Source organism: Cynocephalus volans, chromosome 11 (genome assembly GCF_027409185.1).
Source record: "Cynocephalus volans isolate mCynVol1 chromosome 11, mCynVol1.pri, whole genome shotgun sequence".
Taxonomy (NCBI): domain Eukaryota; kingdom Metazoa; phylum Chordata; class Mammalia; order Dermoptera; family Cynocephalidae; genus Cynocephalus; species Cynocephalus volans.
The window spans coordinates 10,395,039-10,410,144 of NC_084470.1; the positions used below are offsets into that span (position 1 = coordinate 10,395,039).

At 43.8% G+C, this 15,106-nt stretch overlaps 1 protein-coding gene across 2 annotated transcripts in view; it reads left to right on the forward strand.

The window, feature by feature from the left end:
- The window catches only part of AMPH (amphiphysin), a 238,688-nt gene that overhangs the window by 162,007 nt on the left and 61,575 nt on the right, over window positions 1-15,106 (forward strand). For both annotated transcript variants that reach the window (XM_063113943.1, XM_063113944.1), the window contains exons 8-11: window positions 6,760-6,835; window positions 7,477-7,559; window positions 9,895-10,033; window positions 11,127-11,255. In XM_063113943.1, coding sequence (XP_062970013.1) covers window positions 6,760-6,835; window positions 7,477-7,559; window positions 9,895-10,033; window positions 11,127-11,255 — 427 coding nt within the window. The remainder of the gene's footprint in view (window positions 1-6,759; window positions 6,836-7,476; window positions 7,560-9,894; window positions 10,034-11,126; window positions 11,256-15,106) is intronic.

Sequence of the window (15,106 nt, forward strand, 5' to 3'; positions counted from 1 at the left end):
TGCCATGTGTAGAAAATTATTTCAAAATTTTGGGTGTATAAAAGAGAAGAGAAATGAACTACTACCTACAGGAGGATGTAGGTTCAATATCAAAAGAGGAAATACTAGGTAGATTTGTCTGATTTAAAAGAGCTTTAAATTCATAGGAGATGACAGAGAGGTATCGCAAAGGAGGAAGGACTCTAAAGGGAATGCTTGATCTGAATCATGTAAAATGAGTAAAGTCACCATTGAATGAAAAGGATATTCTGGCTGATGTAGAGTGTGAGTAAAGGCATGGGGATTAAGGTAGATTTATTCGTCATGGAACTTTAACGAGTTCAATGTAGGTGAGAGTGAAAGTGTCCAGGAGGAGCTTATGGTGATAAAGCAGAAGAGAGGCAGGGGTCAGATTTATATATCATTCACTCAACAGATATTTATTGAGCACCTACTGTGTGCCAAGCAGTCTTTTAGATGCTCAAGATCCTGTACTGATAATTTTTGTTTTCTTGGAACTTATATTGAAGGATGAGGAAAGGCAGTTGCCAAGAAAAAAAAAAAATGAAATATCAGACAAGTTCAGTGAAGAAAATAAAACAAGATAATTTAATAAAGAGTGACATGGGATGGATAACTAGTATAGTTTGGGTTGTTAGGGAGGGCTTCTCTTGAAGATATAGTCAATGTATAAAGAAAAGGAAGCTTTGGGGAAATACTGAGTTCCATGTTATATATGGTGAAGAAACAGTAGGAGGTGCCAACTGTGTCTATTGAGCTAACTGAGCATGGAGCTCAAGAAGAGGGCCGGAGTCTGTACCATTTGAGTGGTAATGATGCCATGAGAGTTGATGGGGCAGGCATCAGAGAGACCAACGAGCAAGATGAAGGGGAAAGACAGAATAACCAGAGATGTGGCAGGAGCCCTGCAAGAGAGTGGTATCTCGAAAAGCCAAGAATGGAGAGAATTTTAAGGAGGGTTGCCAGGAGTATCATTTGCAGTGGAGGGTTCATGCAAATTAAAGATGCATCACCTTTGGTGAACTTCCAGAGAGGTTTCAGTGGGTGGAGGTGCCAGAAGCTTGGCTACAGACCTGGGAACTGCAGGAAACAGCAACCATGGGTATCGTCTGATAGTCTGACGATTTTGACCTACGGTGGACATGAGGAATAGTGGCAGCAGATTCAGGGAGATGCTGGGGCAAGGGAAGCCTTTGAAAAATAACTTCTGTTGCTGTGAGAAGACAGTAGTGGCAGTAGCAAGGGTGAGATGACTTAGGAATGAGGATATGTGGGGCAAGTAGGGGTTTGAGGATAAGGAGTGAGTGTTGCTGGAATGGCCAGAGAGCGTGGGGACTCTGCCACAGGGCCCCAGCTGGCTGAAGTAGGTTGTGCAGCCTGGGTGGGCATAAAAGCCTGGAAGAAAGGGGGCTGCGATCTCACAGAGGTTGAAAACTAAAAGTCAGCAGGTGGAATGGAAATGAATGAGTGAAGGATCTCATAGCCTAGGAAATTCAGTTAGTGGGTGTCCCACTGGATTGGCCCATTTCAGAGGTGGAACAGCTGTGAGTGATGGCAGGATGCAGATGTGCAGTGGTCATTGTGGAATGTGTATAGACAGGGTGCTGGGGTCATGAGGTAGGGGCTTGTTTTCTGGTTGGTAGTCACATGGATGTGAAGATCCGCTGGGTTTGTTTTAGGGTTTGTTGAAGGAGAGAGAGAAATCATGAGACATGCCATTGGGGACAGTGCCTGGGGTGGGTGGGTGAAGCTGGAGGCTGACACGTGAGCCATGAAGAGATGGAGGGCATGCATGCCATGAATCTCAGAGGAAGGGGGTGATGAGCTCAGAGGATCAGGAAGGCCAGGAGGAAAATCTTCTTTTCCTGCCCCATCCCCACGTAGGTGAGGGTGGCAGATCATGCTTCCTCCACTGCAGGAGGTTGGGGAAGCCAGACACCCTGCAGGCGATGCAGGCTTCCCTTAGGGCACTGCAGAGGGGAGAGTGCTCTAGCCCACACACACTGGCTGTGACAGCTCCCCTGTCAATTCTTTCCACCATTTCCGGGAACAAAGAAACATCTTAATATGGAAATTAAGTTGGTTTTGACAGCTAATCAGACAGGCCTGAAGATACCATAGAGAAGTCCTTGGGTGAGTCCTTTGTTGATGAAGAACTTGAGAAACGGACCTTCCAAGTAGATAATTTCAGAACCCAGAGCCTGGTACTCTTTGTGTATACATATGTTTCTGCTGGTGACTCTAGTCTTTTACAAGCCAGGGTTACATCAGAATACGCCCTTCTAGTGGAATGAGTGCCAAGTTAGCTCATTCATTGGCTTGCTTATTTGTTCATTCATTCATTCACAGGATATTTGCTGCCTGCTCTATACTGGGTGCTGTATTAGGTGCTGGGGCTATAATAGTGAACTAGTCAAAAGCAGTCTCCACTTTGAAAGAGTCTCTGATTTCATAAATTGGAGAAAATCACTGTAAGTTGCATCAATAATGTTTAACACTTTTTTCTAAACAAATACATACTATTTAATTTAATTTCTAAATTCTAAAAAACAATAAAACGTTAGAAAATGTGCACGTTTATTTAGTTTTTCTAAATAAGGTATGTTTTCTGGTACTGCATCGATTATTTCTCTAAATGATAATTGATAAACAACTTAAGATACGCTGTAAATCAGAAAATAAAATATAAACATAGAAGAATGGGTATTCTTATTTTGCTAAATGTTTCCAAGGTTCAGTATGTTTAGAAGAAATGCCCTTACAAATTGATAAGAAAAAAACAAACACTAAGAAATAACAAATATCGATAGGTGATCCACAGGGGAAAAATACAAATGGGCCATAAATGAATGAACAGAGGAGTGTTAATTTTAATCCAAGGAGTGTAAATTTGAAAGTCAGTGAGATGCTGACTCTTGGCTGTAAAATTTATGAAGGTTGTGTATAAGGTGATATTCAAAGCTGAGGTCCTGGAAAGGGCCCAGCCTGGAGCGGGCAGCTGACAGTGAACATCGCAGCTTCCCTTACCCAGGCCTCTCACAGTGTTTATGCTCAAGAGACCTGTGCTAAGGAAAGGCTGAGGCTGTGCACAAGGTTTTAATCAATGGATGTCCATGAGGGTTTTGCCTGCCGCAGTGAACAGTCAATGAAAATAAATGCATGCATGCCAATCAACTTCAGCGTCATCTGTTTCCACCTTCCATTTAAATCTGACCCATCCTCTGGGCAGCCCCAGTTTGTCCTCTCAAGAAGATATTTGCAGCTGGCACAGGGTCCATTACTCCCCTTTTTTTCTTGGTTTTTGAGCTCTTTCTGCCCATATCCACTCGTTTTGGTATTTAATTGTGTATAGCCTTTTGTAGTACCTTAACATTCACATGCCATTTTGTATCCTGCTTCTTTTAACATATATGATTTTTAGTATGAATAGAGCATATGTTCATATATCAGCCCCCTGGGTGCTTCTCTAGCTGGACTGTAAGTTCCTGGAGCCACCTTAGCCCACCAGTATGCATGTACTCAGAGGTGGATAGGTCCTTTGCTGAACAATTGGAGGAGAAAAGGTATTCAGAATTATTGTCTTTGTTGATTGGGGGAGTCCTAGGGAAGGGGTCACGAGTTGCCACTCAAAGTGCCCCAGGAAGACTTTTCTGCAAACCATGCAGTGAGTGGGGTCTCTCTCCAAAGTGTTGTTAGGGATCCTGCAGTGTCTCTCCTCTCCCTTCCAGCTGCTGCCTTAGTTAGCTTCCTCAAGTGCAGGTGCGGGCCCTCTCCTTTCCTCTGTCTCAGACACGTCTGGGGGCTGCTCACTGCCTGCAGATGAATGTTGTACTTCGTGGTCTGCCAAGGGCCTCTGCCCCAGAGAACCATCCGCTTCATCAGGCTCTCATCTCCCAGGGCTGACCCTCCCAAATATGTTCTACTCATATCTTCCAAACCTACTCTGGCAGGATTTTCACTATTAGTACAGGTCTATATGCATATGTATGTTTATTCGTGTGTGTGTATAGATCATATACATATTATTGCGTGTGTGTATAGATTTACACACACACATGAATAAGTATATGATGTGAAATCAATTAAAATAAAAATATGTAAAATCAGGGCCACACAATCACTATAGGTATAGAAAATTAAGATGAAGTGGAACATGGGTAGATATTGAAGGTAGAGGATAAGCCATAGAAGAAACAAGTCTCCTTGGTGGGATGGATTTACCACTCCACAGTTGTTTCATTTCTGAGTCTCTGAGTTGGACTTCTAGCTTTTATTTTGTTTAAAATTCTAAACCACCTAATTCATGGGGATGCAGGGAGCTCAGTAGCATTAAAATAACAATACTCATGCTTAAGCAGCATTTTTGTCAAACATTCCATGATTTTCTACTCTTTCCCCTTTTGGGTTTAAATATTGGTTCTCCACATGTTAATTGTGTGACTTTGGACAATTAATTGCTCTTTGCCTCAGTTTTCCTGCATATAAAATGGGGATCACCACCTCAGGGGATAGTGATGAGAATTAAATGAGGGAACACACAAAAGTACCTAGATGGCACTGATTCTGTTACTTTTTTGGTGATGGAACATTCATTCACCTCTGCTTATTGTAATCCAACTCACAAGATTCAGCTCAACCACAAGAAACCCATTTTTTCCCTATTATTTTATCTCATTGTTTAAATAAGATGGGTGCCTACTGTGTACAAGCACATCTTATTCCCCAGCTATACGAGGGGTGTTCAAAAAGTTTGTGGAAAGTGCATATTATGAAAATACTTTGCATGGATTTCAAAAAATTTTTGCACCAAAAGAAACTCCTACTAACTTGTTATAGTATGTCTCAACAGGCTCTAGTTTGAGGCACTAAGAAGGGTAAGACATTAGTTTGAAAAGATCCCCTACCAGAGCAACATGAATTCTGCTAAAATTGAAGCAAGAACAAATATCAAATTTATGGTGAATCTTAGGTGGAAGAATGGTGAAATTATTGATTCTTTACAAAAAGTTTATGGGGACAATGCCCCCAAAGAAATCAGCAGTTTACAAATGGAGAACTCATTTTAAGAGGAGGGACAAGGTGATGTTGAAGATAGAGCCTGCAGCAGCTGACTATCCACATCAACTTGTGAGGAAAACATTAATATTGATCATGCCCTGATTGAAAAGGACCAACAATTAACAGCAGAAACAATAGCCAGCACCATAGATGTCTCACTTGATCCAGCTTACACAATTGTGGTTGAAAAATCAAAGTTGAGCAAACTTGCCACTCGATGGGTGCCTAAACTGTTGTGCCCAGATCAGCGGCAGACAAGAGCAGAGCTTTCAATGGAAATTTTAAACAAGTGGGATCAAGACCCTGAAGCATGTCTTCAAAGAATTATAACAGAAGATGAAACATGGCTTTACCGGTACGATCCAAAGCACATGAAAGCAATAGCTACCAAGAAGGTGGAAGTGGTCCAGTCAAAGCAAAAGCAGACGGGTCAAGAACAAAGGTCATGACAATAGTTTTTTAGGACACTCAGGCATTTTGCTTGTTGACTTTGTGGAGGGCAAAAAAATGATAACAGGTGCTTATTCTGAGTGTTTTGAGAGTTAGCCAAAGCTTTAGCAGAAAAATGCCCAGAAAAGCTTCACCAGAGAGTCTTCCTCCACCACGACAATGCTCTTGCTCATTCCTATTGTCTAACAAGGGCAGTTTTGTGAGAGTTTTGGTGGGAAATCATTTGGCATCCACTTTACAGTCCTGATTTGGCTCCTTCTGTCTTCTTTATGTTTCTAACTCTTAAAAATCTTTAAAGGGCACCCATTTTTCTTTAGCTAATAATATGAAAAAGACTACATTGACATGGTTAAATTCCCAGGACCCTCAGTTCTTTAGGGATGGCCTAAATGGCTGTATCATTGCTTACAAAAGCATCTTGAACTTGATGGAAATTATGTTGAAAAATAAAGTCTGCATTTTTTATTTTTACCTCATAATTCCATTTTCTACAAACCTTCTGAAGTGCCCTTGTATTATAAATTCTCTGAATATATGCTTATGTATTAAGTTTACCTAATGTTTCTGGTACCCAAGTCCCTACTCGGTTCTGGATTTAGATTTAGAATCTAAATAAACAATCAGGATTCTGGGTTATTTTTGAGAATGTCATGGAAACAAGAACATGAGTTAAAGTAGTAATTTTCTTGGATTCAGAAGGATTGATTCAATACAGAATCCAAAGGTTCCTCATTTAGAGATGGAGGGAGCTTATCCTGGGGTTGTAGGCTGGATCTGTATCTGGCTGTTATGCTTACTATTAGGGACCTAAAATTGAGGACTGAACAAACTATTTACCTAAAATACAAACAGATTCTTAGGGCAGGTGGTTCTAAAAGTGTCGTCTGAACCACCAGCAGCAGTATTATCTAGAAACTTGTTAGAAATACAAATTCCCAGTCCCCACCCCCCAGGCCTACTGAATCAGAAAGCATCCCTGCAGGTGATTCTTACACACACTAAAGTTTGAGAACCACTGTCTTAGGGTAGTAACTGAATTTGGGGGGAGGCTGTACTCTGTGCCAAAAGATGTTTCTGTTCATTAGCAGATGAAGAAAAGTTGGGCATACTTTGGGTATTTTACTTAACCTGATGTTCTTCATAATTGTATCTAGAAAATCCGGTTTTAATACATTTAATTGCCATTAAAAATGCATTTTTGCTGACTTGTCTTTCCCTGTCTTCTTTCCTCTCGGTGTTTCCACATGGTAGACGAGTTGGATTTTATGTCAATACTTTCAAAAACGTCTCCAGCCTTGAGGCCAAGTTTCATAAGGAAATTGCAGTGGTAAGTAGTGATGATTGTTTTTACATATGGAAAATAAAATAAAGGTTTACTTTGGAAGCAAATGAAATGACACAGCATTATCCAAAGAATTCACCATTTTGCATGTTTCTTTTAGTGGTGTGTTATTATTCTTAGTAGTATTTCTGCAGTTTTTTGGTAGTGACCAGATAGTTCTCTGTATCTTTTGAAGATTTTGTCACAGTCTCACAGTCTCATTTTTTTTTTTCTTTAGTTTATAAAGTTGAAATTTCAAGTGGTACTTTAGGCTGATGAAAAACTGGTCTCAAAATATTCAGATAACAGACAGCTCCGTTGTTGATTGATGTGTTCTTTGTTCAGCAGGGTGGTTGTGTGACTATTTGTAGTAGAGTCAATGTAAATGATGATCTCTTATTTTCTGCTCTATACTCCGATTAATAATTACGTTTTGATTTTTTTTTTTCAGTTTATGTTTCATTTATTTCTGTTTTGACAGGGGTTGTAAATTTGGAGCATATGCAGAATTTCAGTTATCCCGAGGCCATCCAAACTATCACAAGATTCTTAGTATCTCAGTAAACAATTTCTTTCTTGGGGGGAATAGCTTGAATTGGCACCAGGATGACTTGCAGCTGACAGACAAATGACCTCTGTCCCTTTAGCTCTGCCACAAGCTGTTTGAAGTGATGACGAAGCTGGGCGACCAGCACGCCGACAAGGCCTTCACTATCCAAGGCGCTCCCAGGTAGGCCACGGCTCCCCAGGGCCCGGTCCGTTCCTGTGCACCATCACTGTGCTGCTGCAGAGGTTCCTGCATCTGTGCACCGCCTGTCTATTTCATCCGTCCTGTAAACGTCACAGAGGAGCCTTTCCATGCAGGCCTGGCACTGACCTTTGCCCTGTGCTTCCGCATTGACTTCTGGCTTTCACTTGCCGGCGAGGGTTCTCAAGGTCCTGATAGAACTGTCTGCCTCTCTGTGCTTTCCACAAGACCTGCTAGCCAGGGTGTGAAGTTTGCGTGTATAATTTCTAGTCGTGTACTTGTTACTTTATCTAGAGAGGAGAGGAATTCCCAAACCTGTGACAGTTAGTCCTGATTCTTGTCATTGGTGCTGACATCTTCAGTGAATCTGTCTTGAGAAGGGAAAGAGGAAGCAGCAGGGAGCTCACTGTCCCCTCTGCTGCTGACTCTTGATCTGGCCGGCCCCGCGTTGTTCTTGTTTATGGCACACTGCCGTGGTGGGTGCACCAGCCAGGTTCACCAAAGGCCCGTGATCCCTAAGTGAGTTGTCCATGTTGCCAGGATTCAGCTTCACCCCAGCTTCCTCCTGTGACTCAGGAGTCCCTTTGAGTCCATCCTTCTCAGCTCTGCACACTCAGAGAGGGCAGGCAGTGAGCCTTGGGCTGCGGGTCGGAAAACCCAGCTTCTAGTTTGATGACTCTGCTGTTAACTTGCCTTGCCTTCCTTGAGTAAGTTCAATAACATCTCTGTTGAAAGGTCTCATTATTTTGTAACCAACAGAAAAATTTAAGATACTATTGAATTCAGGGCTTCTAAGTTGCTATGCAGTCCTGACCTTCCGTATTTGTGATTTAACATCAGTCAGTGCAAACACTCATGGGCACACACCTACAACACACGTACCCCTGCACATGCACTAACACCTGCATATGCTAACGGTCAGACCCCTCTGGAGATTGCAAATTTTCTTAACCTGTGCTCTTTGGCTTAGTGTTACTTGTGGCCTCTGCTATGGCTGCTATACTAAGCGAGCAGTGAGTAGAGCTTCTCTAAGGGAAAGAACATGGCCTAAAAGAATGCATGATCAGGGCAGAGTTACTGGTATAAATACAGTTGTTTCCATGTTGGGCTGGGAACAAAGGAAGAATTAGAATAGGAATATCAAAATGACATTGAGGTGTTTTCAAAATGAAGCACACGAGAACATTAAAGGTTGCTTCCTTACGTGGAAATGAGAGGGATGGATGCCTCTGAAAAGTTCAGTGTTGCTGAATCAGATAAAGGGAAGAGAACGCGGGGCCACGACCACTTATCAAATGTTCCTTTTGTTTTTTCTGACGTTCCTCTGCAGAACGAGGTGGTGAGTGAGCTCAGTGGGGTCTCTGTTGAGTGTAGACCCGGGCCGTGTTTCCTGTAGAGGCCATGATTGCGGGCACGTGGCCCCAGTCACGCGGCGTGTCTGTGTTCTCTCTATGGGTCCCGCTTACCTCGGCTTCGTGGATGTGCAGACCATGCTGCCGTGTGTGTGCTCTTTTATTCTGCGGTGCAGACTCTGCTCCTTCCTGCTGTAGATTTTAGAAATTCCTAGAGAGTAGCACGTGTCCTGATGCCCTCTTAGTCATCACATTTGGGCTCTTCCCAGGCATCTGTCCCCATGCTGGGAACACGGTGGGTTCTCAGTGAATCTCCTTTATCACATGATGGGTTTGCACATTTCAAGGTGTCTGAGTTGAGTCATTGTTTTATAAGGTGTAGAAATAGGAATAATTAGTGAGTATATTTCCAAATGTTAGCAGAAGACACTCTTACAAAATCTTTACTGACACGATCCTAAGGATGCCTTTTAAGGTAAATTTACACTTTTCAGAAAAGGTTTTTCTATAGGTTGTGGCATGACAAGATTCTTTTGTAAATCAAAAGTAAACTAGGTTATGTGATTCAGCTTGTGTTTGGAGAATTCTTATCCAGCTTGCCTGGTGTGGTGGGAAGAGAGGGGTTTGTGTTACTGAGACCTGAATTCAGATCTACCGAATCGCTGGGTGACTTCAGAGTGTTTTTGAAGTCACTCTTTACTCCCTGTGAAGTGGGGACAGGAATGTGCGGTCGCTGTGAAGATAAGATAACCACTAACAGGAGTGGGGTCTGGCATGCAGTGGACAGTCAATGGTACCACGCACCACCGCTGCTGTTACTTACAACCGGGATTAACCTAGAGTGGGGAGCAGGGTAACAAGCAGTGCCTGCTGTGCATCAGGACGTCTCTGGGGTGGAGGGACCTCTGAGCAAGTGAGCACCCTTCCTTAGAAGGCCCCTGGAATCATGCCCTGTCTTCTTCCAGCGATTCGGGTCCTCTGCGCATTGCAAAGACGCCATCCCCACCCGAGGAGCCTTCACCCCTCCCGAGCCCGACAGCAAGTCCGAACCATGTGCTAGCACCTGCGTCTCCTGCACCTGTGCGGCCCAGGTCACCTTCGCAGGTAGGAAGAGATGAAATATTCTGGGGGATAGAAGGCCTCATAGTGGGGTGACCCCATCTGGGATCATTCCATAGTGCTGAGGCATTAAGAGAAGTTTCCAGTTGGGGAGACTGAGGTGTGAGGCTTTAGGCCTTGCAATGGTCACTAAGAAGTCCACCTGTTTTTCTTATTTGACTTTCTGTGCTTCCTCGCGTGTCTGGATGTGGGTCTGCTGGGACTTCTTTCCACATTCCCAACCTCCTCAGGCTCGCTGCCCTCTTCTCCCATCTCTGGCTTGCAGATCCCTCTCTTTCCAGATGCCATGTAATCCTGCCTTCTGCATGACACCTTCCTCTCCTAGCATGTTAGGTGACAGCCAGGGCAAGTTCTGCTGAGAAAAGCAGTTACATTTATGTGTCACTTCAGTTTTTGTATCACCCACAGCATTTTGCACACGAGCAGGCACTCAGTAAGACTGTGCAGAACAAATGATTGAAAAGAAGGAGTAAGAACCAGGCAAAGGTGATTATAGAAAATTCGCCACCCTGTTTTCCCTACTTTGGGTGAAAATAAAATTCCTGTAGGGACAGTTGAAGTCCCCAGTCCAGTTCAACTAAGTGTGAAACTAGGAAAGTGGTAAGAAGACATATGTAAAGAGGAGCCTCTCAAGGTCTTACTTTTTGTAACCCTGCAGTGGAACGTGACATGTAAGCTGCCAGGAGTTGGTCTCTCAGATCCAGTAAAGAGCTGCTTGATTTTAGTTTTGAGCTTCTGGTCATTGCTGAGGTGAGAAATCACTTTCAGTGTAGTTCCGAGAAGGTGCTGCCTTGGTTCGACTGTGAAGGTGTGGGCACCTGGCCCGCAGCCCTGTGCACAGCACTTGTGTGGAGCTGATGGCCTCTCGTAGCTGAGTTTTGCTCCTGGATGCTGCTTGTCAAAGCTCAGGGGCCACCAGGCAGACAGCCTCCTTAGCCCGGGTGGCCGTCTTGTTCATCTGCAGGTCTGAGGTTCAAGCAGAGCTGAGCCTGTCCACCTAGCTCTGCTCACGTGACATTTCTGCATGTCTCACTTGCCCTCTCTGGCTGAATCATTGTTTGTATTTAATGCTTTGCAGACGAGGAAAGGGCCCCCTGTCCCACCTCTGCCTAAAGTCACCCCAACGAAGGACTTGCAGCAGGAGAACATCATCAGTTTCTTTGAGGACAACTTTGTTCCAGAAATCAGTGTGACGACACCTTCCCAGGTAAGTGTGCCCGGTTCAGAGCTGGGATGCCTGGAAGGTGCCATGACGGAGGGACCCTCAGGGTCAGCTCAGAGGAAGTGGCCAGCATTAGAGCCAGCAGCAAGATTTCAGTCGTCATTCAGGTTTGTTCTAATTTCGTTTGTCTCAAGCATTCTTCAATGGCAGGTACACCGTATTTGAAAATATTCTTATGTTTTTTAAGTAAATACTTATTGTAGAAAAGTGGAAAACTACATAAAAATATAAAATGAAGGATTTTAGTAGTCATTTAAATCATTCCGTCCTCACATAACCATAATGCACTTTGGTCTGTTTTCTTTTATTTATTTTTTCTTCCCTGAGTACGCGTCAATTTTGCACCATAAAATCCAGATTGTATTGTTATGTATTCCTGACTTTTTACTTAATTTTATCGAGCAGCTTTATGTCATAACGTGTCTTCACAGAGGCACGCTTGCCCGCAGTGCTCTCTCAGGTGGCTGAACCGACCCTGATTGGTGGCCCGGGTTGCTTCCAATCTTTCTGTTACCCACCAGCACCTCAGTGAGCGTCTGTACACACAGCGGTTCATGTTTGGGCCTTCTGTTATTTCTCTTATATTGATTCCTAGTAGAGAACGGGAAGATGAAATTAAAAGAGGTGGATAATTCTAAGTCTTGCCCTTTGGCAGCATCGTATCATTGACATGATTCAGCACATGGACAGATTGGTGTTCCTGCTGCTCAAAGACACCTGGGTGAACATGGCCTGCTGCAGCTACCTGCCAACCTGTCCCTGCTAGCAGATGGCTGCCTCGTTGACTCAAGAGTAGTGGTGACCTCCAGAGCTGCTCCTAATTCCATGGAAATTGTCCCTTTCTTTTACAAGTGAAAGTCCCCAGAGAAATCGTGCCAACACCATGTCCTCCCAGTGTTCTCAGGGTCAGAGATAATGTTAACATCTTGCAAGAGGTGCTAAAGCAATACTGTAATTACTGAGCACATCGATAACAACACTACCTATAACATCCCAGTTAAATCACATCCTGCTGATAATAGCAGAGGTAGTGCATCAGAAATACAGGGAGCTCAGAAAATAGAGACTTGGGAGCGACGCAGGGCAAACCACGATTTGTCATCTCTTTTAAGGACATTTATCCACAGGCGTGATGCTTTGAGCTCTTGCTTTCCTCCTGTGGCTTGCACACGCCCCTGAATTTGGTAAGCTAACTAGGGTGTGGCATGTGATTTAGTGCTGCTTTGAGGAGGGGGACTGTGTGTTTCCAGTGCCTGGAAACACTTAGTGTCTGTGACTGCAGAGATGCCTTTGGGACAGCTGTTTCGTAGCACATGACCTTACCCAGCATCTGCGCCTTGCCCTGGCCCCAGACTTGAGCAGTTTTGTTTCCAGGTTGTGTGTCCTTTGTATATTCTGCCTCCCGGCTTCATTCCCTTTTTCGCAGTGTGAATTTTCAAATTGGGAGTGCTGTAGGGTGATGACACCCTTGCTCAAATGCTTTCACCTGGACCCCAAGAGCATCTCCTAAGTTCCATCACACAGAGACTTGGTCACCTGGAAGCCTTGTGTGCATAGCTGAGGACATCCCCATTCCGTAGGTGAGGCACCCAAGGTGGCAAACATGTGGCCCGCAGACTAGTGATGAAGTAAAGACGAGGTTCAGAGATGTCCCGTCTTTTTAATTTAATTTTTTATTTTTTATTTGCATTTTACTGGCTCTTAGATAAGGACCCTTCATGGGGGGGCGGGGGAGAATCAAAGCACTTTTGAAAACTACAAGTGCCAGGAGAGGCCCTTGTGTACTGTGGGAGCTTTAACTCCTGCGGTATAGTTGAGTGAGGTGATGAGAGAGTCAGGAGTGGGGGACACCTTCCAGAAGGGACGTGTCCTTCAGCTGCGGCTGCTCCTGCTAGGGCCACCCCACCCCTCCACACCAGCACCTCATCTGCCAGGCAAGTCTGCAAGAAGTGACCACCAGAGACATTATGGAGGTGCATTGTCTGGGTACAGCCTCATTTACGTTGTTTTCTTTTAATCTGGGAAGGATGCAGAAGGGGGTTTCTGTCATTTTTCTGAATCTGAGAAGCAGCATGGCTGTGGCACCTAATCATTTCCATAGACTAAATGGCCACTTGTCTCAAGTCAAGATGTCAAGAGAGGCAGACAGGCAGGATCTGTATTCAGTCTACTTTCTGGCTTGTTGAGTGATACAGTCTAGCTTATGTGGAACTGTACAGATGATGCTGCCTTTTCCTGAAGCCTCCTCACGATTTCCTCAGCTGCCTGTTCCTCTGGAGATATAAATAGCCATTCTGTGTTAAGTGAGCTCGGCCAGCAGAGTTTCTGACTCTGCAGGTCTGGGGTGGGGTCCCAGGAGATGCCGAGGCTGCTGCTGGACCACTCTGTGAGAACCACTGCTTTAAGCCATCAAGATTCCACGAGGTACATAGCATTGACCATTAGCAAAGTAGCCCACTCAACTAGAAGTTTCTTCCAGGGAAATACACAGCTGATCCAACTGTGTGCTGTGACTGACCATTTCATCTGCTCACTTTGAAAGCAGTGTGACTTACAATGTTCCGTATTCAGGACTACTGGACACACCCACACGTATACACATATATGCACATGTGCTTGTAGTGTCAGACGTGTTGATCTGATCATTTGTCAAGCTACAGACTGTGAGTGAATAGATTGTATCATTTGGACAGTAGTGTATTTGGCAGTGCACAAGTACATGGGTAAAGGAGAGTAAATAAAGGTGCCTGGAACAACTGGATGCTGACCGTGAGGACACAGAGCACGGACAACTAGAAAGCTGAGATGGACCTGGAAAGGTTTTCCTCCTGGTCCATAGAGTAATGTAGAATGACCCGCTTACATTCTATTTTAATATTAATTTTTTAAGTGAGTCATCCTACATTTAGAAGATGGGTTCTTGTCCCAGTTGGCTATTTTTATCATGCGCTTAATGGGGAAGAAAAGCATTTATGTTAATCCTGTCCAGAAGCTCAAAATGTGAAGATTGAAATATACCCAATCTCTGATGGATTTGTTTGTATTCTACACCAAGCATCATCACAGTGATGATTCTTGAGTTTGTCCTGGGATTGAAAGCAAATCCATCAGACCTACAGAGCCCTCTAATGGCCCAGATATTAAATATAGCATAGAATTTTCTCTGGGAAATGTTTGTAACTGCGCACAGGGAGATGCCTGATTGTCAGACCACAAGCATTGCCTTGCTTTTCTGGTTCTTTGTTTACAAAAATGGACCTTCCAAAAGACAAACACTCCCTTCCCTATTTTTCCCACCCAAGAATTTAAATAGAAATCGTGTGTGTGTGTGTGTGTGTGTGTGTGTGTGTGTCCCTGCATTGGCCTTTCAAAACAGCATTTTCTAAAGTGTTTTTTTGAAAAACGCTAGTCTCAGATGCTCTGAAAGGGGGGGTCTCTGGTCACATGAGACTGGGAGGGGCTGCATCTCTTTGCCTTATAATAATTCATGTCAGCATGTTCAAGGCTCTGAGAAGTTCTGCACGAAAAGCCCCATTTAATTTTGTTTAAGCCAGAGTTTGTCAGTCAGTTTCCCCTCCCCCTGCCCCCAAGTGGAAATGGGTGTTTGGTGAAACAGTATAGGAAATGAAGAATTAAAGATATTATGTCTCTGGAAACCAAATTTATGCATGTAAATAAGATTTTAACAGATCAATACAAAAATATCAATTACATATATAGTGTGTGTGTGTGTGTGTGTGTGTGTGTGTGTGTATTCACACAAGGTTGTTTCTCTCTAATTAAAAAAATTTTTTTGCACTGCTTTCTATTCTAACTTGATGACTTGAGTCTAAATC